This window comes from Larimichthys crocea, chromosome XVII (genome assembly GCF_000972845.2).
Source record: "Larimichthys crocea isolate SSNF chromosome XVII, L_crocea_2.0, whole genome shotgun sequence".
Taxonomy (NCBI): domain Eukaryota; kingdom Metazoa; phylum Chordata; class Actinopteri; family Sciaenidae; genus Larimichthys; species Larimichthys crocea.
The window spans coordinates 22368010-22393281 of record NC_040027.1 but is presented as its reverse complement, the minus strand read 5'-3'; the positions used below and the strand labels follow the sequence as shown (position 1 = coordinate 22393281).

General features: G+C 39.5%; 1 protein-coding gene across 2 annotated transcripts in view; it reads right to left on the bottom strand.

The window, feature by feature from the left end:
• The window catches only part of negr1 (neuronal growth regulator 1), a 135478-nt gene that overhangs the window by 62694 nt on the left and 47512 nt on the right, over positions 1–25272 (bottom strand). For both annotated transcript variants that reach the window (XM_019255005.2, XM_010729303.3), the window contains exon 3: positions 6403–6528. In XM_019255005.2, coding sequence (XP_019110550.1) covers positions 6403–6528 — 126 coding nt within the window. The remainder of the gene's footprint in view (positions 1–6402; positions 6529–25272) is intronic.

Below are 25272 nucleotides of genomic sequence, written 5' to 3'. Positions count from 1 at the left end.
CCAGAGAGTGGGACTGGGCCCAAGGAGCCTTAAGTCATGCCTGATTGCATGTGCTGCCACCTCAGTGACCCGTAGAACTACCTTTCTGTGCAGACATATTTAGCCAAATTCACTGTTGGCAGGAAACACAATTTCAGGTGCTCGACCTAGCTAGGCCAAGAGATCTACGGGACAGTGTGATTAGAAAAATAGCTTAGAGAGTAGCACATTGACAAATAAACATCTACAAAACATTTGATGTTGATATCAGTCGAAATATACCACACACTGAGACATTTAATTTGTTTACCGGTAATCAAAAAACTGTTTGGAATATTTCCCTACTAAGTGGCGTGTGAAGAACCAAATAAAATAGGTAGTGGTATTTTAATTGGAACATACTGTAGTATGTAACAACTGAACAAAAAGTTGAGTCTACACCACGGCTCAACCATTCTTATTGTTTAATTAACTGTCTTGGCTGCCACAGTGCGTGGAATTGAATCAATCTGTCGAGCTTGGCCAATGCATGAATTCTTAACACTGCAATACGTGTGTGAGTATAAGAACAGAAAACAGAGATTATATTTAACCACTGTCGTTCATTTCTGCATGCAGAATGAGTTGCTGCTTTTGTGATATCTGATGAGTTGCATAAGAATACAATGAAACAGAGCCAAAACAAATGTACAATATGTGTCTATACGCATCTACAACGTGAGTACTATAGTGATATAGTAATCTAACTCAGAAGAATATTATAGAGTCAAAACAAACACTATCACTGACCTTTTACCACCCACTTTTCCACCCGTGGGAAGCAGTTTGTAGAACATACACAGTGCTAGAACTATGAAATATTACTAGTAGGTTTGTTAATTTTTTACAGGAAAGAAGGCTGAAGTTGTTTTTTTTGGACAGACAACAACAACAACAACAACAACAACAACAACTGTGGATTCAACAAAACAACCTTTACAAACATCACCTTAGGAGCTGGCCATGTGTGATGTGATTGTTTTCTGACATTTTATATCGGAAGGGACTAATTATTTAATTAAGAAAATATTCAACACATTAAGGGCTACAGAGTGCTATGGTGAGCCACAGCAGTACAGTTAATAATAAAATGCTCTAAAATGTCCAAATTCATTACAGGGGTTTTACATTGAAAAATATCAATTTATTTTATTTTAGAAAAAAGTCAGGTGGGTATTAAAGAGTTGAAAAAAATAGTCCCTGCCTGGAAAGAAATCATTTGTGGTTGCCAACTGCCATTAAATATGAGAAGTGCAGCAGTAACTCAATACCACATTTGAGTTACAAAAAAGTCTACTATTCATCATGTTACAGACACTCCAATAAAGCATCTACCCATTGAGCACCTCTTTAGTTCACAATATTCTGCTCAACAGCTGAATGGGGAAATGTTAGACACGGCTCCTGCTGTTGATATCTGAAATTTGAAATGCGACGCCTAACTCTTTAGCTTTCACCTCCCATCGTGTTTAAAGCATGCTCAAGCATCAGCCCTTGAACTGTTCATCGGTTCATTGCAAACTATGAGAAAAGGAAACCAGTGGTAAATGAAAGATCCCTGGTGAACAGACCACCAAAAACTTACTTAGCATCTTTTAAAGAGCTGCCGTTTTCCAGAGTGACATGGTAGGCACAGCTCAAGGTATGAAGCAGTGATATAAAGTCACGTTTGAATGATTCATTGAGCCGCTCACATAGAAACCGATGGAGCTGCTGTACTAATGCACATGCTGCTACCACAGTTCAGGACCAAGCAAGTTCTGTTGGATCCAGCTTTTAGTAACAGTATGCATACTATAGTGAGTTGTCAGTGTAAAGGATGCTGCTGTCTGCTGTTTCCTCAGGGGAGGGGGTGTTTTGGGAAAGATATGCCTTTAAATAAATGGGAAAAACAAAACATGCATGCATGTAGTTGACATATGTACAGTAGCTTCTTGGAAATAGGGAGAAAAATGTGTCGCAGTTGAGTCCTATCGCAAAAAACAATCAAATATGTATTCTAGTATTCTAGTCAGCCTTTTCAAAAGGTCACACTTCTATCCCATGGATTCAAATCTCAATGGAAAAAGCTTATCAAAGCAATTTTGCCCCAGCCATCCAGCCATCCACCCAACCACACCAGAATGAAACAGACTATGTTAAAGGCTATTTTACCCCCCCTCCCAGTGACCTATGAAAGAGTGGTGAGGAACCACAGCACAGTACTCCGTGCGTAGGCAATACCCTTAAGGCTGACATGTCATCCAGGCTAAAGTTAATTCTGAGAATAAAATAAGTAGTGATGTCAAGAGCTAAATTGATAACGACAGAGTGGCTTCTGGGATTGTGACTTCTTCTAAAAAGATATTTCTTGTTTTAACTTACCTTTTACTTAACCATACAAGATGATTGAGAACATATTTTAATGGTATTAAAACGCCTGGGGCCGGAGCTGCAGGGTCAGAAATGATCCCATTGATATATAGAAACGAAGTAGTTTCCCATTAATTATTTTCAAGTGGTGACTGAGATGCAGCACTGGAACAATCAGGAATAAAATCCTTGCTTAAGGGTAGGGAGAGCATTAAACACTCTTACCAACTGATAAGGGGACTTGTGCGGCCTTTCCAGTCCTAAGTATCCTTATCATGCAGCAATCAACCCAAACTCCAGAGGACTTTGCTGTCAAGCTCATTTTTTACATGGGTAATTAAAGTGTTTCACAAAACAGCGACGATTCTTAAAACACACTCAGTGCCCGACATATGCTTGCACCATTCCTTCTCCTGATATCATGTCAACAAAGATGATCTGTGTGTTACAAGTGCTTCTTTCAGTTTGCATCTCTCTAATTGAGGAATATGCATTAACTTTATGTGCACACATACGGAGCCAAATTATCGTCTCAATAAACAGTTTATGGCCACACTTGACTGGATGCACAAAGTTTATTATTAGCTGGCAGTTTGCTGGTTGGCAGGAAGGGGAGAGAAGGAAAAAGCGCAAACACAAAACAGTCGGAGTGGGAATAGGAACTTGACAGTCAGTCAGGGCAATTTATCATTCTGTCAAACTTCACTGACTGCTGCAGCAGAACTATCTACAGTGCGAAAAATCTCCACCCCCACCCCCAAAATGGCTGAGTGTTGAGAGTCAGGCCAGGAAATATAAGTTGCCATGTAGACATGTTTGTCACTTTACAGCCATTTCACCTGCTCGGCCTCGTGTCAATGAAAGCGATTATCCATACCAAATATATATATAGCCAAATGTTGCTGGAGGTGTGACAATACAATCAGGTATAATTGGTATTAGTCATCATATACACTCATGGTTCGGTGCACCCACAATACAATTTTGACTGAGAATAAACTATAAAAGTTGCACATTGGTTATTTTATTCCTAATACTATAGTTTTTTTTTATTGTTTTAAATTCTATCTGTTGCCTGAGAGAGCTCAACACAATGTCTTTCCAGTGCATGAAAATGCAACTTTGCCTATTTCATCACTCTGACCCCACATAGATAGCATTTGAAATCTAAATTCTGTTAATAGATAAAGCATATGATAACCCCTGAAAATGTGTGCATTTGTGTTTTTTTGTATTAGCAAAATTGCAGAAATTGGCAATGTTTCAGTGTCCATAAACCCTTACTGAAGAACACGAACATCAAATATGTGATCTTGTTTGGATCAATAGTCTCCAACCTTAAGTTGGCCACAAACAATTTACAAAGCAAGTGTGGCGACTGAACTGCTTTAGCATTGATCCTGTAAGTCAAGTTTTTTTCAGATTTTATAACTCTCTTACTGGAATATAACTGCATTTCCTCCGTGCAATTAATAACCTGTTGTCGTTTTTTAAATCATTAAAAATGTAAATCTTTATTCTGTTATTTCTGTTGTGTGTTTGTGGTAGTCTCAGTAGTTCTGTTGCTGACTGCAGGTCTCCATATTCTATATGCTGCACACTCAGGTTGCCTGTGCACTGGTTGGAAAAGGCTGTTCTGCATATCCAACAGATTTAATGGAATTCCATCGATAGGTAATTAGCCTATTACAACCTTTCAGCTGTACCACGTCCTTTGGACAAATCGCCCTGACTATAATAACTGACTCAAAGATCCCATGGCAAATGGCTTCTTTTCTGATGTGCTGGGAGACAGTCTGTGATTATATTTAGTCCTGGGCCCTTTCATTTGACCAGCATATAATTTCTTCCCTGGCATACTTCAAAGTGTGGACACTTCAAAGTAGAATGAGTGACTGCCACTCGGACTCTGAGGATGGCTCTTTTGATCATCTTCTGAAAACTCCCCTAACGCAATCAGGGCAAGCACCAGAGAGGAGGATTTGACAGCCATAAGATAAATGTAGTCATCCTCACAGCTATCAGATAAGCACAGCAGGCTCTAATCCATTAATATGAAAATGAGGGAGGCCTAGAAATGGATGGGTGGGGGCTCAGCAGCAACAGTTAAATGCTTTGGAATGAGTTTTCATATAGTCAAAGCACTTAATGATGTATGTGTGCTCTGACTAGCAACCACCTAAATAAATCATAATGATAATATTCAATATATACTTTGTTAGTGCACCTTAAATGATAGTTGACAAATTGCCAAAGAGAGATTTCCCTGCAGTGACTTAGAAATCCTCAATACTCATCAACATGTTTGATTTTGTGGCAGGATGTGCTCTGCTAACACATTAACTACTGCCTTGAGCAAGTAACAAAATCCATGAGAGTATCTTTTATTGTTTGTTAACTACTTGAGGGGTCTCATTTTAAAATGGAGGTGCAGAACTAACAGCATTTGAGACGATCTTTAATTTTTGAATACTGGTACTTCTAACCTATAGCGTATGGATAATCTTGGATAGCTAGAGTGTAATTTAAAGTGGAATATCTTTACTCTGCTCTCTGTCTGATTAAATTCGATCGACTGTTTTATTATAGGAGCTTTTCAAAAGATAGTCTTTAAGAAACTGCATAGAGATTTCCTAATTAACCTACAGAGCAATGATTGAAGAAATGTAGATTACTCATGGAATTACTTACTGAATTTAATATCATTCATTTAAATTCACTGCGCACAAGTTGGTCCATATCATCTTTATATTAAGTGCAATTATGTTGCACCTGTGTGGGAGGGAACAGCCTATGGATGAATATGAACTCAGAGTAAAATATATCTATATGCTCGGTGTCAGGTTAACGCTGCCTTGTCTAACAGCAAAAAGATTCCTAATTCAAACTGGGGTCTTTCTGTGTGGAGTTTCCACGTTCTTCCTGTGTCTGCATGGGTTCTCTGGCTTCCTCCCACAGTCCAAAGAGATGCAGTTAACAGGTTAATGGGTGACTTTTAAATTGCCTGTTGGTGTGAATGGATGTTGCTGTGATGAACTGAAGGCTTGTTCAAGGTGTACCTCACCTCTCGCCCAAAGTCAGCTGGGATAGGCTCCAGCCCAAGTGGTTACAGATCACAGGTGTTGTTACACTAGTGGCACATTGTTGTAAATGTGTGATTCATTTTTTGTTATTTGTTTGTAAAGCTAGATCTAGACATACTCAAAGTTAAACTAGGATTGAATGTAAACATGTAATTCCTTTATCTTATAATCGTCATAATTTCTCAAGCTGTTGAGAGTTAAGGTGAGACAAAGGCCAACAATGACTTGGCAATTGCACCTAACAACTGTTGTGTTCCTCCAATGAACGACGCCTGGCTCTGCGACCTGTTTGCTCAAGGCAATCCAGACTCTTCTCATCTGTTGTTCCTTGTTGGTGGAATGCACTACCAGTTCCTACCAGATCAGGAGCACCCCTCTGTACCTTTAAAAAACTCCTGAAGACCCAGCTCTTCAGAGAGTACCTCCTCTTCTAGCACTACCAATGACTGGATATGCTAAATCTATCCCCCTACAGAAATGTCACCGTATTTATTGGTGCACTAACATGTCCTAGTCGCATTGTACCTTGATTGTTTCCCTTTTTTCTAAGTCACTTTGGATAAAAGCGTCAGCTAAATGACTGAATGCTAAATGTAAATGTAAATGCATTGTTCCTGCCCTCTATGACACTAGATGGCAACATCATTGCAGGAGCTCAATCTGTACTCAGATCTCACTCTCTCTATGACACTGCATGTTCACTTGAATATATTATAACATGTATTCACGCCCCCCGCTCCTCACTCTGTCATGAATACATCCAATCTCATCTATCTCTTGCTCCAGCCCTTCCCCTTTCTATCTGCAACATAACTACCAGTCCTCTCTCATCCTCAGTCGATCACCTATTGATCCGGGCCATTTCCTTTCTTTATTCATCCATCCCTCCGTCCATTTATACATCCAACCATTCATTAGCATAGGCACGTGAGAGGTGAAGTGAACTCACCTAATGGGGTTATGTGTCTCCAGGAAATGCTTGGCTCCGGTTTCCCACTGGCTGTACAGATGAGCGACACATTGCTGCCCTCGTTTACCGTGATGTCAGAGGAAATGTCATATATCTTGGGAGGAACTAGAGAAAAAAAGAAGTAAAAAAAAAAATATAGAAACAAGATTAGCATTTAAAATCTGCAACCTCTGGTTCATTCAATATCATCTATATATAATACATATTACATTAGAGAGTAAAGAAAGGTATGGTGATTAACTGGCCTATGTCCCAGTTTTGAGCAAGGAGACACAGTACATGCTATACTTAAATGACCCCTGACTTTAGGTAAAAAGCATAAAGGGGAAGCTTATATTCAGACTCCATGATTTAGTCTGACATTGTTATCTTGTTAAATGTTCTCCATAGGGGGGAGGATTTAATTCCCCCCTTGCCAATCACTAGTTTCCAGCTGCTCTGATGACATTTTCAGTCAACACTTAAACTGCCACAATGTACAGGTAGTTTACAAGGAAGACAACTCTTTGCTAAGAAATCAATATGACAAGGTGTCTTGATAACTGGAAACAACGGGCATGGCCTTTGTTTTTTCCAGGAATGTAGAAACCTACTGTTATGGCACGGATACTGAAAACTAAATGTTTAATGATGACAAAACAAATAACTGTTACCTTTTTTTGCAGAGACCAATATGCTGGTTAAGCTCGCAAGCAATCCTCTCAGCAACAGGGTCTTACCTCTACCCTGAGTCGAATATATTATTACTAGATTACTTTCTTGAGATGTTTCTTAATGATATGAGGAAAAACAAATTGATTTGGACATCACTAGGACTCTTTGTTTGCTAACACGTTAGCTAAGAGCTTTCTAGCAAGTAAAGCCAGACAATTGTGTGTGTCTGCTTACAGTTCACTCCTCTTTTAAAAACAATGGCATCATCATGGGCATGACTAATTTGTGTTTATTTTATAGGCAGACATGGTTAAATATATCATCATGAGCAGTGATTAAGCTGTTGACAGTGTCTGTGTTTAATATTTCATGACAGTCCTTGTCAGTTAGTCCCACCCACAAAGGCTTTGACTGACTCAGTCGTTTCCCAAACAGTTATTCACAAAAGCAAAATCAGACCTTTTTGAATCATTCAAGAAAAATGTAGACGTGGGCAGTGATTCATATGTCTGGACGCAGGCTACACAATGGATGGTTTGAAAGCTGTGTATCATAAATTCCATAAAGTCCCTAAAAAGCATATTCTCGAAAGAGAAAAGTTTTTTTTCTATTAAGGGCATTTCATCAATAGTCCCTGCTGGACATCGCTTACCATCATAATTTACATGTTTCTGAGCACTTAAATCCTCTTCGAGCTTTGATCTTAAAAGCTTAGGCCGCTCAACAGACACACAACCACCCACCCACAAAGGCATTTAAACACATTCAACTAAGAACACATGCAGGCACATAGGCGTACACACACACACACACACACACACACACACACACACACACATCGAGACTTATGAGACATTTTTAATCGGCCAGATTTGAATCTCTGAGGGAGCTTTTCTGCAGTGGACTGTGCCATACAGTAATGGCTTCTCAGTCGTCTGGGGCTTCAAACTATTCTACCCTCTGATCCCTCCTGATGCCTGCTAAAAAACGAACAAAAGAAAAGTTGATTCAACAATTTCCCTGAGTTCCACTTCAGACCCACCAACACTTTTTTGGAGTCACATGGTCTCTTTTGTCACTGTGCTCTGTTCACTTTAACTTCAGCCGCCCTCCTTCTCCTCTTTACTCTATTATGAGCAATAACAGAGGATGCTGGTAAGAACATACGGGCTGAGTTTATGAATTTATAGTGTTAGTTTTAGATTTAATAATCCCAAATTTGCATTTACTGCTCTAATCTTTCCTCTTCAAATGTTATACAATCAAGTAAAAGTAAAGACCATTTTACTGTGCTGAAAACAGCGATTTATGGTCTGGAATCGATCAAAAACTATTTTTTATCACACTATAATAAAAATATGCATCAACATTAAGCCCATAAAGACTACACCACTGCCATGTGCATTAATTGCCTAATCTTAAATACAAGATGATGCATCATTAAAAGCATATATACGTTGAACCTCTATGGCTCAAGGAATACAGGGTTTTGATCCACAAATGGTAACACACCCCAGCCAGCATGGACACACACGCGTCACACAGACACAACCCTAAGTGAGAAAACGGCTGCCCAAGAAAACATTCTCACCACTGTCGTTTTGTGTTTGGTGAGGGGATAGGCGTCATTTTTGATCAACAGATCTGGATCTAAATGAGATGAAAGTGGCAGACCTTCAGTGGGAGAGGACCGGAGGCGATGTTGAATCTAGGTTATTGCTTGTCAGACTTCTGTGTTTACTTGCTGTAGGACCCCACTGTTGACACATCTCCTCAGTGTCTGATAGCACAAAATTGAAAATGTTGGGGTTGTCTACTGATCTTATCTCCCTTTGGCAGGGACTGAGAGGTTTTCAAAGGTTCAGATGAAGAGCCCCTCAGTTTTTCAGCTCAGAGCCACTATAGCTGAGTTGCTTTACTGTATAACACTGTTTGCTCCAGCAGAGAATAACAACCAAGTCAAGGAAACAGAATAAAAGATCAATAGACAACAGTCAAACTTTAGACAATAAGATATGGCAAACTTTTATCATCTATGGAATAGGGGTGTCTGTGGAGGACTGAACGGTAATTTATTCACCAGACAGTAACCCGTAGTTTTTGTTCCATGTCTTTTAAAACTATTGTAGTAAGACACCATCAAACAGTTCAGACCTATGGCACCACTTTGTGAACACATCAAAACTATAAGAAGTAAGACAATGGGTCTTTGAGTCCCAAACGTATTTCTAAGTTAGTAATATATGTGTGATTTAGCAATCAAACAAAACAATACAAAATTTATAGTGATGCTACAATGCAACTGTCAGTTATAGTGCAAAGTGACATTTAGTTATCGCCATATGACTAAATCTCAATTTACTTCTGACTGAAATAAATAATTTATTATCATTGGGGGAATAGTAAATGCATAATGGAGGGATTTCTAGCCACAGGTATTGCATAAAGAAAATATGATTCTGCCATCTGTTGTTCCTTATTAAAAAAAAAGCATCCTAAACAAGATGTTATATAAGTGGGGGTCTCGTTGCTAGGCTACAGTGCTGAGACATTGCAAGCCTGGTTGCTGAGGGGCTATATGATGGACACTTCATATTGAAGGCTGAAGGGGGTTTGCATTTGGCAAACACAAACATAAATCTATTTCAACTTCCACACTCACTAATGAGAAAATCAAGTTACAGAGTGGCTGGGAAAGTTAATGTGTTCAGTTTGTGTCTTCTTCCCAGTGTTGGCACTTAATGGTGATTGCTGGGTAATTTCAAACTGAATTATAATTTATGATGTCAGACATTCTAATTATTGATATGAATAGTTGTGTGAATAGGCTTGTTCTGTTCAGTTTACATACTATAAACAATGGCGATGTTGAAAGCCGACACAAAGAGGACACAGTCCTTTCTCTGCTGCCACCTTACTTGACAGCATAAGAGCTGTTTCGCACCAGTTTAATGCAGAAACTCATACAGAATTACAGTATTGGACCTTTGGTAGCACCAGCTCTGATAATTCTTTGCATTTTTGTATTGCATTTCACACAGAAATAGATGTATACAAAGAAGCACCAGGATTGGATGAAAGGAACAGACTCTACAGGTAGCATCAGCAATGACAATGTTCATCTTCGAGCTAAAACGATACCTTGGATTCTTTTGGAAGGTGTATCTGAATGTCAGCGGAAGTTTTAGACCGGTGTGGAAATGTGAACATAGCAAATACCTCGACCCAATCAATGTTTGGCAATGTGCTCGAGGTGCATATTTTCATGTTCCAGTTTCATTCATTGTTGGCAGACTACAGTATCACACAATTGAAGTGGGATGAGTACTGGAGGCTTTGTCAGTGTTTCGGGAAAACAGGTTGTGTGATATGGACTCAAAGCGAATATCAAAATCCATAAAACATTCTTAATGGAATACAGTAGTTCCACTTCTAGGAAAATACATTTATTAGATGGTGGGGATTTATTTGAGAACACTGATAACCAACATCTCCATCAAATTTGAAGCGACAGTCATTTAGCTTTAGCCACAAAAACCCTTTAAAATTCTTTTGAATCAGATCAGATGTTGCCAAACTGCATGGTCCATGCATCGGTTAGTGTTCCCAAGTTTAGGCAACTAAACTTCTTGGTTAATTATGATGATACATTATAAATAAGGTACAAAGACTGAAAGCAACTACTTGGTTAGAGTAGGTTAGAGAACGACTATGGGGCAAATTATTCACATGGATGTTCGCTGTTGTGACAACCCTTTTAGACGGTGTTGAGGTAATCACTTTCAAATTACCCTGAAAGCTTCCAAAGTCCATTACTATCCCTTTTTTCTAGTGCTGCTTCTCTCTGAGTAGCCCATATTATCCTTTTTACACCTCCTCCCACCCTTGGAACATCAGAGGCAGTCGTGACTGCGCTGCCCCTCCAACAACAGAACATTATAACCCATCCCTCACTACCTACACACAGCTTGTTGTTTTCTTTACGTGCTAATTCAGTAACGATGCTATGATTGTCATGTTTGCCCATTCCTCTCTAATTTCCCCTTCTCCAGCCCTGCAGGAGGTGCAGAGAGTGAGCTGCCACAGCTGATATGGGCGGCGTCATCTCCCTCCTGGCAGACGCCTCGGTTGAATAAATAAGCCTCTAATGACGCCACCTTGAATTACAGAAATGCTTACAGTTGCACTATTAAAATACAGGGGTTTTCTTCTGGAGCTGCAAAGTAGGATACACGCAACTGGGCTCTTCTACGAATTCTGACAGGCCCTCTCCAGTATGACTTCTGCTACCAAATTGCAGGACCCCATTACTGGCTAAACCTACTGCCATCCAGCTCTCCAATTAGAGCACAGAAGGGAAGCCCGGCCACTTGTTGTAATGGATGGCAGTATGGGCAGAGGTAAAGGTAAAGGAGGAGAGCTGAGAGGAAGGGAAAAAAAGAGAGAAATTTCCAGTTTCATTTTCTGTAATATCAGTCCTTTATTTGTCCACCATCATCCCACACACACCACAGAATTCAGCGAAGGTGCTGTGACTTCCCTCGAGCACATTTCCTGTCCAAACACATACGATGTAATGGTCTTGTTAAAATGCAGATGCTTACTGATCTGAAGACAGATCATCCTTAATCAACAACGTGCACTGCCTTGAAACTGGATTAGGGGCAGATTTGAGTTTTATATTTCTGCTTTGCTACAGTGGAGAAATCCTGAGGAGATCTTTGAAGAGCTCCTTGCAATTCTACAGTTACTGTACCCACTCCAAAGCTTTCCCAAACCGCAAGTTGTTAGAGATGACATTGATACAGATGGATTATAATATACCTGTAAAATATACCTGTGTTTGTAGGGCGTAATATACACCTCAGTAATGAGACTGTTCCCACACAGCTATTCCTAAAGGTTTTCAATTCCCTTTCCTCACTGCAGGCAGCAAAAATGAACCAACTTTCAGTCCGTTAATTAGGTGTCAGACACAGAAACTAAACATAAACAGTGACAGATTGTATTACTCAAAGGGATTACCTCCATTTGCAGTGGCATAAAGCAGGCACAGACAATTTGTAGTACTTAACTTTTAGAAAAGTTCATCCAAGTAGAAAGAAAAATCTGTCATTGGCCAGGATGTTTCACTACTTGACAAAACACATAACCTTGGCTGGAAAGTCCTTGGCTCTCCACTTTAGCAAGATGGCTGAATTTGTCACACCATCATTTGATGGCCCTCAGGCTTTTAGACTCAGACCTCAAATGCATTGCACAAAATTCTTAAAATATGTAATAATGGATAAAAAAGGCTGACTTTTAGGATAGAAAATGTGTTCCAGGGACACTAACAGCATAGTCTGTGTTTGTGTCTATGTATGTTTACGTGTGCCTGCAGTGTGTTTTTTCATGTGTATTAGCATACAGTCCTTGACTACTAACCTGTAAACTTTAAAAGTCACTCTAACTCCACTCTAACCTCTAATATCACCTGCTGTTCTCTCATAGAGTTATTAAACATATCAATCTCAATACTTTTCAACAGAAAAACACACACAACCATACACCAATAATAAAACCAATAAAAATATTGAGAAAACAAGCGATGTTTTCTTTTTCTTTCCATTTATTTGAGCCCAGCAGCAATAGAGGAGGTGGACTAAGTGCTGGAATGGCAGGGCCAAGACATAAAACCTCATCAGCCCTTATTGCTTGTCTGGTTTTGGCATCTCTTCATATTCTAAAATCTTCTTGTGGCTTCGATGTTGGGTAGGTTAATAAAGGATTGAGATGTGAGAGTTGTAGCAGACAGAAAACAGCTTAAGAAACAAATAGATTACCGCCAAGTGCACATTAGCTGATGAACATTATTCCATAATGGTATCATTATGTATGATGAATCCAGTGATTTACCCTATTAATGTACTGCAGGAATTCGCCTGAGGGTCCAATGGTAATGTGTGATAGTGTGGGAAAAGTACAGTATGGTGATAACTGTATGTCAGCAGCTGCACGAGCTTCAACTGCAGATCTGAAATTAGTGTTTTAAATATAAAAAATGTGTCAAATATAGTCCAACTGTTGCTTTTGACATGGAATTTCTCTATAGTATCTTTTTATATGTAGGTGTGACCTAGTTGTTGTTTCCGTTGCCGTGTCTTAATAAGCACCTACATCTCACTGTATCACTGTAAACGCACCTGGCATACATTCTTACAGTAAAATCCATGCCCATTACTTTAGTTGTAACCCTGAAGTTATATTCTTCTTTCAATTTATTTTAGTGGCCCACTTCTTTTGCTTCAAGGCAGCATTCCTGTCTCTGCTTGGAACAGAAATGACCCCAATACTGTAGTAACAATAATGTACTGGTGATGATAGCTTTGGAAAAAGAGAAAACATTGGAGAATCAACCCCCAGCCTACAAAATGTCCCTGCAATGTATGGAGGATGACAGAGTCTATAGTGAAACCATTTTTCTGATGTTGAGGTTCTTGGTTGTTTGATGCAACAGCTAAATAACAATATAAAAATTAAATGTGTTTTTTAGTGCTGTTTGTGCATACAGTATAATGGCAACGCTATAAGCACTTGTGTTGTTAGATAATTTGTTGATTAGGCAACCAATTTAAAAGAATTACATTACTGTACAATCTAGAAACAAGTTTTACTCCTTGCACAACTCTGAGGAAACTACGAACACTTCTGTTTGACTTGCAATTAACCATTAGTTTATGATAATACTCCTGTCATGACCTAATGGTGCAAAAATAACATGCTTCCGCAAATGTCACTACCAATACATATGATGAGTAATTGCCAATGAGATTAACGATGCATAAAGCGTGATTATGGAGAGCTTGTTACCAATTTCATGCACTTCTAGGGAATTCATGAATTAGGGGAAATCAATTGATGAAAATGAACTTTTCGAAATACCTTGTGAGAGGCAATTAATCTTCAATGGGATAGCTGCACTGGGCATGTAATTCAAAGATAAGCTATCACCCACTTACTGAAATAGTTTCTAATTTATTCATGCTAATCAGTGTCTTTCAGCCTCAGCATCTTGCTTATGATAAACAAAATTCCTCTACATGGGCCACTCTGCTTTCACTCTCCAGGATGATCACTGGTTTTTCAATTAGCCGCATGGCTACAAAGTGTCTCTGATAGGCACGGCCATGCACAAGGCTTCTTCCAAATAGTTTATTGTCAAAATGAGACACTGAACCCTTCAGAGGGCACGCTGCTTTCCAACAACGAAATATCAGCCAGTGACCAAACGACCGTTGCTATGGGTGCTCTTCTGTGCATCTCAGCTCTCAGCCTTATGTGTGAGGAAAGTGTGTGTGTGTGTGTGCATGTGTGTGAAATGGATGATCTGATGTGAGGAGACAAAGCTCTGTCTCCATCTGTCACTGGGCCTTGATGCAGCGCTAAAGGTCGAAGTTCAAACTTTAGAAGCCGGGCCGTGATTAATGTGGAGAGAGCAGTTGGCAGCTAGCAGACACCCACTAGACCCAGTCAAAGGGAAGAAGCTCGGCTCAGCGGGTGGTTGGATCTGCTCTTTACTGGATCTTTGCTCATCAGTTTTCCATACCCCAAATATGTACCGAGTCAGGATAGACACAGAGCTTCTGTTTCCGCTGTTACTGTAGTCAGGTTCACATTATCTTGAAAAAATTCAGGGTCAAAATTCAAGATCCAAAAAAGCACTTCATAGCCCAACCCAATGAGAACAAGGTAGTATCCTCTTTATATATGGCCAATAAATCTCAGACATTTGATGTATAATCTGTATAAAACAGTAACCTTCCTCTGCATTTTTAGACATTGTTTTATTGAAACTCCCCATTTGCTGCTGTGAAATGAATTCTCAGAGATGTGAAAATCCTTTTTGTGCACAGAAAATGTCTGCTGTCATACTTCTCAAAGTGCCCTTGGTAGTTACGACGAAACGTATTTTAAAATATCCAAGTTTGAACTTCTCAAGCACCTATCATCATCATCAGAGCAATGTGCAATGCCCTGTCTTTGTTCATCCGTTTGTAATGACATTAAACTATTACCTTGACATATTAATATGTATCTCTGATTGATTCATCCAGTAGAAAATAATCCTGAATTTTCAGTAAGAGTAGTGAACTCTCCGTGAACAAAGAAGCTTGGGGTCTAAACATATTAATGCAATTTTTCATCAAACTCTCTCCTCTCTGTCCTGATTTATTTATTTCAATGATGAGTCATATCAGTCCATGATAAAGAGCGCTGGGTCAGGTCAAGTGCTGAAAAGGATTAGTGATCATTCTTAGATTGTGTTTCTGTTGTTTGTGCATCTGTGCACATTCACATGATCTGAAGATGTGTGGCTGCTTCTTTTTTGTGATCCACCCTGCGGGAGAAGATTTGGACTAAACAACACGTGGGTAATTCAGGGCAATTTGTAACCACTGAGGGTTGTCAAAAGGCCAAAGTCATGACTATTCAATAAGATGCTCATTATTAAAAACACTGAGCTTGTACTTTGCACAATACAGATGTCAGTTCTTGCTATTTGTTTGTGTTACTCCAGAGCACTGATTGTTGAAAGAATGATGTTCATACAAAACATAAGTGACTCATGTGACTGATCGTGTTAAATCCCTTCTCTGATTTATGCCTGCTATAATACTACCGCGGTCATGCTGGTTTGTAAAAGATGTGATGTGATATAAAGGTGCCGACTGGATTCTGAACCCTTCTGCAATTGGACCATACAGAGCAACAAGTCAAGGAAGCAGACTGGTGGAGGAAATCTCTCACTGCTCTTTAATTGCACTTTGGGCACCAGATGAGTTTCAGGAATGAGACAGGCGGGTGGCACCCCACTGCTAGTGGTCAGTCTGCATTCAGGGTGATGTATGCAACTGTGTGCTGTAGGGCCAAGGAGCACAGCCTGTGATATTTATCTGCCCAATTAAGGCCAGTGCATCTCTGAGACGCCTGCCAATGCCTCACCCCCAGGAAATCTGTTTCACAGTTATCTCACTGTTGATGAAGGATGCACTGTATGATAAACACTGCCTAGAGAAGAAGTGAGAGAACGCATGTCTCTGTTGTGATTTACACCTCTGAGAACCAACTGTTTAGCACCACAAAAGCCACGGCCCAACACCACTGGTGGAGGAAACTTCCAAATTTAGACTGTATCTGTTTCATCATCCACTGTGTTTCTGAGAGGCCTGCGTCGGGATGATTCCCTCTTGTCTACATGGCACAACATGTTTTTACAAAAAAGGACTACAGAAAGCTTTTGTCCATTTGCCTTCTGCTATTCAGTGACACCTTACAGTTGACTGACTGACCAGATCACTCCCACACACACTTAATTCACATACTTTTAAAACAAAATTGAGACAAGAAAGATTAAAGCGTGGGTGGTTAATCCTTGCAGATGTTGTAATAAAGACATATTTTTAATTTTTAAAAACCCTTGTGACACTAAAATAGATGAATGGACAAAAGGAAGACTAGGACTGGAACTAGTAAACTAAAATTATTATTTTCCTCTTTTATAAATCTAACAATTATTTCCTAAATTAATTAAATAAACTATTTAATAAATTCTGTTTTGGATTCTGTCAGCTAATTGACAATTGACTAATTGATTCATTGATAATTATTTCAGCTCTATATCAGACACCTTCGCATAGTCATTCGTCAAACAGTGGGCACAATTTCTGATGCACCCACCGGAACCTGCATGGGAGAGCAAAGAGAAGGCTGAATGAGGCCAAAGCTGGAGAGTGTGAAGACACAGCATCATGAAATATGAATTCAACTAAATGATGAATGTGTTGAAAAGAAAAGTGTGTGCATGTCACTGATTTGGTATTATATGTGGTCTAGACTATGGGTTGTGCCAACATAGGTCAGTGTTTAATCCAAGATATCTGCAGGGAGGGTTGAGTTGTATAAACGCAGACAAAGAGAAAACAACCTAGAACTGATCTGAATTAATTAGTGATTGGAAACTATTATTTCTGTTGAAAAAGAGAGCAGGAGTGTTGAGTAATGGCATCAGCCTGGTTCCAGACCACTGCATTGTTCCCCACATCTCCTATTATTTGAGCCAATGAAACGTGTCTGGTCTTGCACTCACTGACTGCTGGTTCCCCTGCTGAAAAAACAGCCAGGCCAATCAGAGCTTTACAGATGGAAATATGAATGTGCCGGAGTCACACGGCTGTGAATGAGTTTGAAGCGGCGACTTCCAGACACAACAACTCGGCATATTGGCAATTCAGTCTGATTATCAGACTAGCATGTTAGAATTATGTTGTTGCACTCATTTAAATGAAGCAGTGGGAATGTAAAAATTATGTTGCATTGACCATGGCAACAGGCGAACATAAAGGACATGTTTGCAAAACAGAAACGAGCTGAATGAAGTGAAACTGATGAGGCTCGAGATAAACTGAAAAATAAAACAGGGAAACTTCAAAATAAAAACCTTTTAATTAGTAGTCTGTGTCAAATAAAGTACCCTCTTAAATGGAGTTAAATAAAGCCACCATTGAGAAGTTACAAGAGATGATTTTTGAATTTTTTTTTTTTTAAATGAATTTGAACCTGGGGATCAGTTTACACTTTATTTATTCCACTAGTAAAGTTTTACAGCAAGGCTTTATTTATTTTCTATTATGTTAGCGCATGCTAGGTTCTGGTGTTTCACTAAACATTACTAACAGTCAGATTTGTCCAGCCGAAGAATCTGATATCATCCCACAGGACAGGCATGCAGAGAGTATGCAGGAAAAGAAGGGGTAATTGAAGTGGGATGACATCCAAAAAATTCTCTAGGAGTAAGTCTTCTACTTTGGAACATCCCCATTTTCTATAATCTCGAGCTCATTTTGATGTACAATTGTAAACAGGCATTTCAAAGTACAAAGACATCACTCTGCTAGTCACTGTGAGTAAAGTGGGTCCAGAATTTACATGCATAGAGAATCACACTTTCCATAATAGATCACTTTGAATCTGAGATTAAAAAAACTGTGACACTTTGAGCTACACCAGTTTAAGTCAAATATGCAGCTATGGCAGAATGCAGCCTGCCTTTGTGTTAAGCTGTTTTACCTAAAAAAGAAAATTCCAAGTGTCCAAATAAAAATTCCTAAATTATTCTCCACTCGTGTTGTGTCTATTCCCTCTCTAGAGAAGAGAGACGTGAGAGCTGAGTGGCTGACCTTTGTCCTTACTCATTTTAATTAACCATGGCTAATATCAGCTATTTCCATGATGAGGACTCACATTAGTGCACAGACACACAATCACTAGCACACATGGGCGTGAAGGTGCACACATACAGCTCTGCATGCACATGGAAACACATAATAGAGGACAGAACTTTACAGCAGCTAAGATCTAGACTCACAAACTCATACCCACCTTCAGACACACACACACACACAAATGACAATGATTAGTGGCTAACTAAATGTCAGGGGCCATAATGGCAAATCTGTTCCTTTAGACACACTCATATTCTCTCTACACTTTCCCTGCAATATCAATGGCAGGCCACGTTGTTTTAATGCATTATTATTCCACTGAGACTCCTGATGCACAATTTTTCCAGCTGGGGACAGTAACACGATTCACTTTCCCCTCCTCTAAAGCATCTTATCACACACACACAGTCATGAAGAACTTATTGGATTTGACTTTGTCTAAGTGTTACATTAGACAAGAAATTACAGCATTAATCAAAAACTAGAAAAAAGGTATATAATCCCAAGATCATTGTTTATATTCAATATTAATACTTAGATTGAAAACTTACCAATTAAACATGATTTTAATAAAATTCTTTCAACTGTTGTAATGCCAGCTTAGTCGAAGAGAGTGCAGATCTCTACCAGGTGTGTCTGGAGGCATGTGGGTGAAGAATAGGGAGTGACTGTGTGTTCGGCATGCATACATGAGAGTAGTGGAGTGAAGGGGAGACAATATGCAGGTTTGTCAAGGTGAAAATGACAAAAAAGTTTTTTCACCGTATTTTCTCCTTAGCTTGAAACAAGCTTGGGAAATGAAGCAGTTGTTAATCACTCGCAAACACTACTGGCCAGTTAAGATGAGTGAAGAGCAGGGTTGGGTGAGTTTCCAGTTTAGCTGGTCTGGTCCAGTTTATGAGCTTAAACCAGTCCGATGTGCAAACTGACTGAACTGGCATCTGTCATAACGAGACAAATTACAAACAGACAAGACCCAGCTCTCAAAAGCCTCACATAAATAGAGACACAAAGATGCATTAAACACAAAACACAACATAACCACAAACATTCAGTACAGCATATTTTTTTCATCCATATCCCATCTGTATAGCTCTCAGCATATGGCGGTTACCGGGTTGTTTTGCCATAGCGTGCTCTTTTACAGGCCAGGGACCAGTATCTGCGACCGGATGGGAGCAGTATGAAGGATGAGTTGAGGGGGTATCACTGGTGTTATTAAAGAGAGGCGTCAATGAAAAAGCTTTTTCAAAAACCGTGAATCACCACAACCATGAGAGGTCCTTGATACACACACACGACCAAACGCCTGATGACGAACCCATCAAGGATTACGTGCGGTGGAGATAACAAGATCGTGTACAACCATAACAACATAACCTGGCTGTATCTGATGGAGATAGTATGAAAGGATGAAGACATTTCAGTTTTTGGTGCTATTAAATATTGATGAAGGCCAAATCCTTTGATTCGGTCTTTTAAAGTGGTATCCAATTATTGTAAAATGTATGCCACACTGAGACCACATATAATACTGTACTTCTGGAAGAGGGGATTAACCAAGGGGGTCAGTCATTATCTGCACTCAGCAGTCATTAACACTTCAAATGAACGAACTGCAGCAGATATGTTACATAAGGATAAAGTGCTGGCTATATTTTCAGTCACAGGGATCAAGCCCACAAACCCCAGTGAACTAAAATAACCACTTCAGATCTGTGCTTTGAAATAAGGTCTGCACACTTGTGGATGGTGTGCTAATTTACTGAAATGGCTACTCAGGTAGGAGAATGACTTGATCAGTTCATTCAACACTTATAGGCTATTATATGAAATGGCCAGTCTAATAGCAGCATTCAGTTTCTTATTCGGGTGAATCACAAAGACTATTGACAAAATGTCCTGCTATGTTCAGTTTCAATGAAGCCAGAGGAACTTAACATTCAACTGTTTAAGCTCCTCAACGTCAAGTGTAAATGGGAAATTGTTTAACCAATATGTTCACACAGTGCAATCTATTTTTAATTGAATAAAGAGCAAGCTAGACCTAGGTTGCAATTATGTTTAAACTTTATAGTATTGATATAGCTAATACTCAAGAGGAATCCACACCAGTAAATGAGGGAGAAATGTCATTGAGGAGGTGTTAATTCTTTGGATTAATACATGGGAGTTAAAGTTAAAGTGTAGTTGACAGGACCGACGAGAAAAGAAAATTAAATCTATTTTAAACGCACCAAGCAATTAGTGAGAGTGACAGAGTTGCATCATATTAAGTATAAACTGAGATTTGTCTGGGCTTTTTAATGCTGTACTCTGATTATACCCTATCTCTGTGCTGACATCAAAGAGAGCAGCGACGACCTGGAGGTTTAACCCTCCATTTCTCTTCTTGCTGAGAAAACATCTTCACGGACTGACTCACTGCAGGGGCGTGGGCAATGAGTTTTCACTGTAGATCCGCTGTGATCCATATTAATGTCCAAAGCATTTTCATCACATACGGGATTATGCCTCACATATTTGAAAATATTAACCCTGTGAATTACATCACACTGAGGTATCGTGTAAAGTCTTAACATAAAATCCTTTAGAGATACGTTGCATTACCGTCTACTTTAATGCTGCTTTGTTTCTACAGTGCGTGATCTTGTGATTGTTTGGTATTAGACGCATGCTGGGAAAAGGCACTGTATTTCTAAAAAAAAAAAAAAAAAAAAAAGATTCATACAACAAAATGTCAGCAAGTTTCCTTCTGAATGAATTTTTAGGTTCAACACCTCAGCCTGCGGTTTTGTTTCTTCTGATGAAAGCCAGAAACATATTACCAATGCCTGTGTAGGGAGCTTCTAGTGGAGGGGAAGTATGTGTCTTTTCCCCTCCTCACTGTGACAAGATATTCTTAGATGAGAGGTGCTGTGCATATTTAATACATTATCACATCTACAATCTTAATTAACAGAGGGGGAGGAAAACGAATGACTGCTGAGGAGGAAGGTAGTCATGTGATGTGTAGAAGGGCGGTTAAGCCTGATAACGAATCTCTCATTCCTCTGTATCCTACATCAGATAATGGTCAGCGTAGACCATAAATAGGTCAGCGCATGCATGGTGATTATGAGGATATGTAGATGAAGACTTGAGCTACAGTAGAGGAGTAAAATTGCTGTGCTGATGTGGATCAGGAGTCGGTAATGGTCATCGTTCCCAGGGTCGTCACTGATGTTACTGATACTGCAGTTTTGCTCAATAATCAGTGCACAGCCACAAGGTAGAAGCCATTCAGTTTAATCTTGTTATGTCAAGTATTTAAAGGAAGGGTTTAACTGATCAGCAGTTACCTGTGCCAAATGCACCTGGCGGAGAACATGGACCCTTTTAGTAATTTAGAAGACCCTGATGGCCCTAATGATTATTGCCTTTGGCTGAGATTATGCCAGACCCATTTAGACGCTGGTAGATTTGGAGCAGTGCATTGTCATAAGATATTTGTTGAACTCCATCTTTGGATCACTGTGCAGAACATTAATATTACCACAGGCTCCCCTTTCTTTTCATTTGCAACAAGAACGGAGAGCAAAAATCGAGTTTTCAGGCTGCGCCCTTTACTTCACGTGACTTCCACAATTTTCTACAATTTCTCATGGGCGCTGGCAATGGAGCTATGGCGGGAGAGGCACAGATGCAAACATTTAATTTGTCGAGGTGACACAAGATCTCTGAGGGGGATAAATGTCATGCAGCGATTAAATGGTTCTGTCAAGATGAGTGAAGAGTCACAGCCATATCTAACCTCCTGCCCCTAATGCAGCGACATGTGATTCATGTGTTAAGAAGCATGTCTACAACTAGAGACAGGGCTCAACGCTAACTTTTAAAAGTGGTTGCCAGGCTGGCAACATAATTAAGACACTATTCGGTATATATATGTTTAATAATGAACATGTGACGTAAAAGCTTTATTTATGTATGTACAGTAACTGGACAACACTTGTTGTTTTATCAAAGTGTTATGAGCAGCATTGTCTTGTTCACCCTGAATAGTTTCACCTCAAACCAATCTATTGGGCGAGGTTAGATAGCTAGAGAATGAAATCAGCTGGTAGAATCCCAAATCAGACCACAGTAACAAAATGTTATGACTATATTTAACTTCTAAAGTGGGACAAAGATGACATCTCGTACAACCAGTAAGGGGATTAGTGCAGTGAGGGGAGGCTGCTGCCTGCCAGGGTTGCAGACCCGGATAATGGCAGGTGGCTGCGTAAGGTGCAACAATTAATCAAAATTGTATATTAACAAAATATTATAATTAGTTTTACCAGCTATGTATTGTACTGTATGCTGCTGCATCACAAATTGTCCCTCAGAGATAGTAAAAATTACTTTGAACCTTGAACCTGCATAGGTATCAGCATTTAAATATCACTAATGCAACAAAATGTATGTATTTTGGGGTCATTTTTTTTGTTTGCTATCCCTGTTCTTCATATGTTAAACAGTCGTTGCCATATGACAATCAAACCAGAATTGCCTGCCAATTACTATAAATGCCTATTCCTCACTGCCATTATTAGTTCACCAGCCTTTACTGACACAGAGAAAGAGACACATGGAAAGCAAACGACACATTTCTCAGCTAACTTTCAGTGGATTCGCTGAATCAAAAAGTCATCACTGATCAGGAATTTATGAATTTAGGGATTTATGAAGCAAAGTTCCAATGGCTGGCTGTCCCTAAAAGACATCCAGTTTCCAGCTACACACTTGTATTTAAGCATCCGTCTATTCTGTCCATGGTAAAAAATAATGAAATATGTGTGTTGACAGAACTGAAACAACATGACAAACACAGGAAAGCCACTTAGGACTGCTGACATAGATATACATTTCAAATAGACATAATTGTTTGGTGGATGAGCTGGTCAAGGACCCTGAAATGGGTTGAGATGCCTGAATATTTCCATACATACAGTAATCCCTACTTGCTCCATTTTGTGTGTTCCTCTCTGTCTCCAGCAAAGCAAGAATGCCAAAAAAATCCAATGCCATGAAATCCTTTTACTTCAACTGTAACATTCATGTTGCAGCAATAATAAATGGTGTATGCTTAGACTGAAAAGCTCAAATTGAAGTCTTTGCAAGTCTTCCTTTTCTTTTAAATGAAATAAATGAAAGAAAAAACCATCACGCTCCCAGAAGCCTTAGCAACATGACAGAGCTGCTCCCCTGCTGCACCTCATCTGTAACGAAAATCCCTGTTCTGTAGCTTTAAGTATGTGTACACAGGTGACAGGTAATAATTCACAACACACAGAGTTTTGACTGAGCAAATAAACAAAACTACAATATGGTGTAAAGTTATCGAGGTGCCCTAACAGCACACACATGTTGTAACGTGTATATAAACGAAAAAAATAAATGACAAAGTGACTGTCTATTGTGCTACCTTGAGTGCAGCGTCAGAGAGATGACCACGGGCATTTATCAGCTGGAGTGAATCATCTGTATCTCGACATAACTTCCTGCCTCAGCTCACACTCCGACACACAGCTCTGTCTCAACGGCTGGCAACCCATTTGCCTGATGACTCAACGCTCGCAGATTTACATAACACAATCATAACACCATCAAACTTCACGACAAAGTTGATAACAGTAAAAGTAACTATATGTTCCACTTCAAACTGTTCTCATCCCATCATCATCTAAATTAAAGAAATGCTGATTAAATCTCTTCTCTGTTGTTGTCATTAAAGTATTTTTGTTTTCTTGTATCACTGTCCATTTGTTCTTCTGGCTTCGACATTCATTCGCTGTGACACTGTGAGTCTACTGTTGGTCAGGTGTTACAAAATGAAGTGTTATTTGTAAGCTTTATTTAACCAACATGTTGGTCTGTTAACTGCAGAACAACAATTGGTATTTTTATGTCAAATCCTTGCCAAATCTCAGCCGCTAGGTCACATCCATCAGGAATTCTGGGCATTGCAAAACATATTATACAGCTGACAGCTGGCACATTAGCTTCGGTTTGATTGTGGCCATATGGCCAGTGGTGAGGAGCTGCCATGACCCGAAACACCCCTGGTAAGATTCCCATTACAGAATGTTCTTTAGAAAGCCAACATCTACAAAAACACGATGGTCCTGTAGTGACCATTACTGCCTGCCAAGCAGCTGACTATGGTTTATCACATGTAGATTTACAGGCACGGTGTACCTGTAAAATGTCGCTGAAGCAGAGGAAAAGGGACTGTTTGTTTAAGCCAAAGCAGCTCTGCTTGCTGTCAGTGTGAATGTCATTAATTGTAACTGAGCCACTCCACAGTTCACTTACTCTCAGGACTGTACATCAGGAACAATGGGGCAATTTTGACAGCTAGAGCTCAGTAAGTTAGAGTAAACAGACAGTGGACATGGATGGGTCTTTATATAGCAAACACTGATGAATACTCCATCCTAGGAGTTTCTTGTCATACCACTGGGCTTGCAGTTAGACTTATTTTAACCACCTTGAGGCATTTCATAATAACTGGCCTGAATATCTGGGGATGCACAATATGATTTCTTCTTTCCTGATCCCTAAACTCTGTTTTTCCCAGATGTTCTCCTTTAATGATCTTTCTTAAATGTGGTAAAAATGTATTTAACTCACAACTTCCATACAAAAATTTCAGACAATGTTTTAGAAAAGTCACAAATGGTATGGTACAAACGGGGTCAACAATTTTAAAGAAAATGTCTACTAATTAGGGATGTAACGATGCATCGTGACACGATTAAAAATCGGTACAAATGCGTGACGACTCGCATCGGTTGACAGAAAAAATTAATCACGATTCTTGGCAAATGGGAACCCGCACAGCTCTCACTGGTTTCCCGGTGCGTGAGTGTGGCATATTTGGTCCGTCCTGCACGTGACAACACCA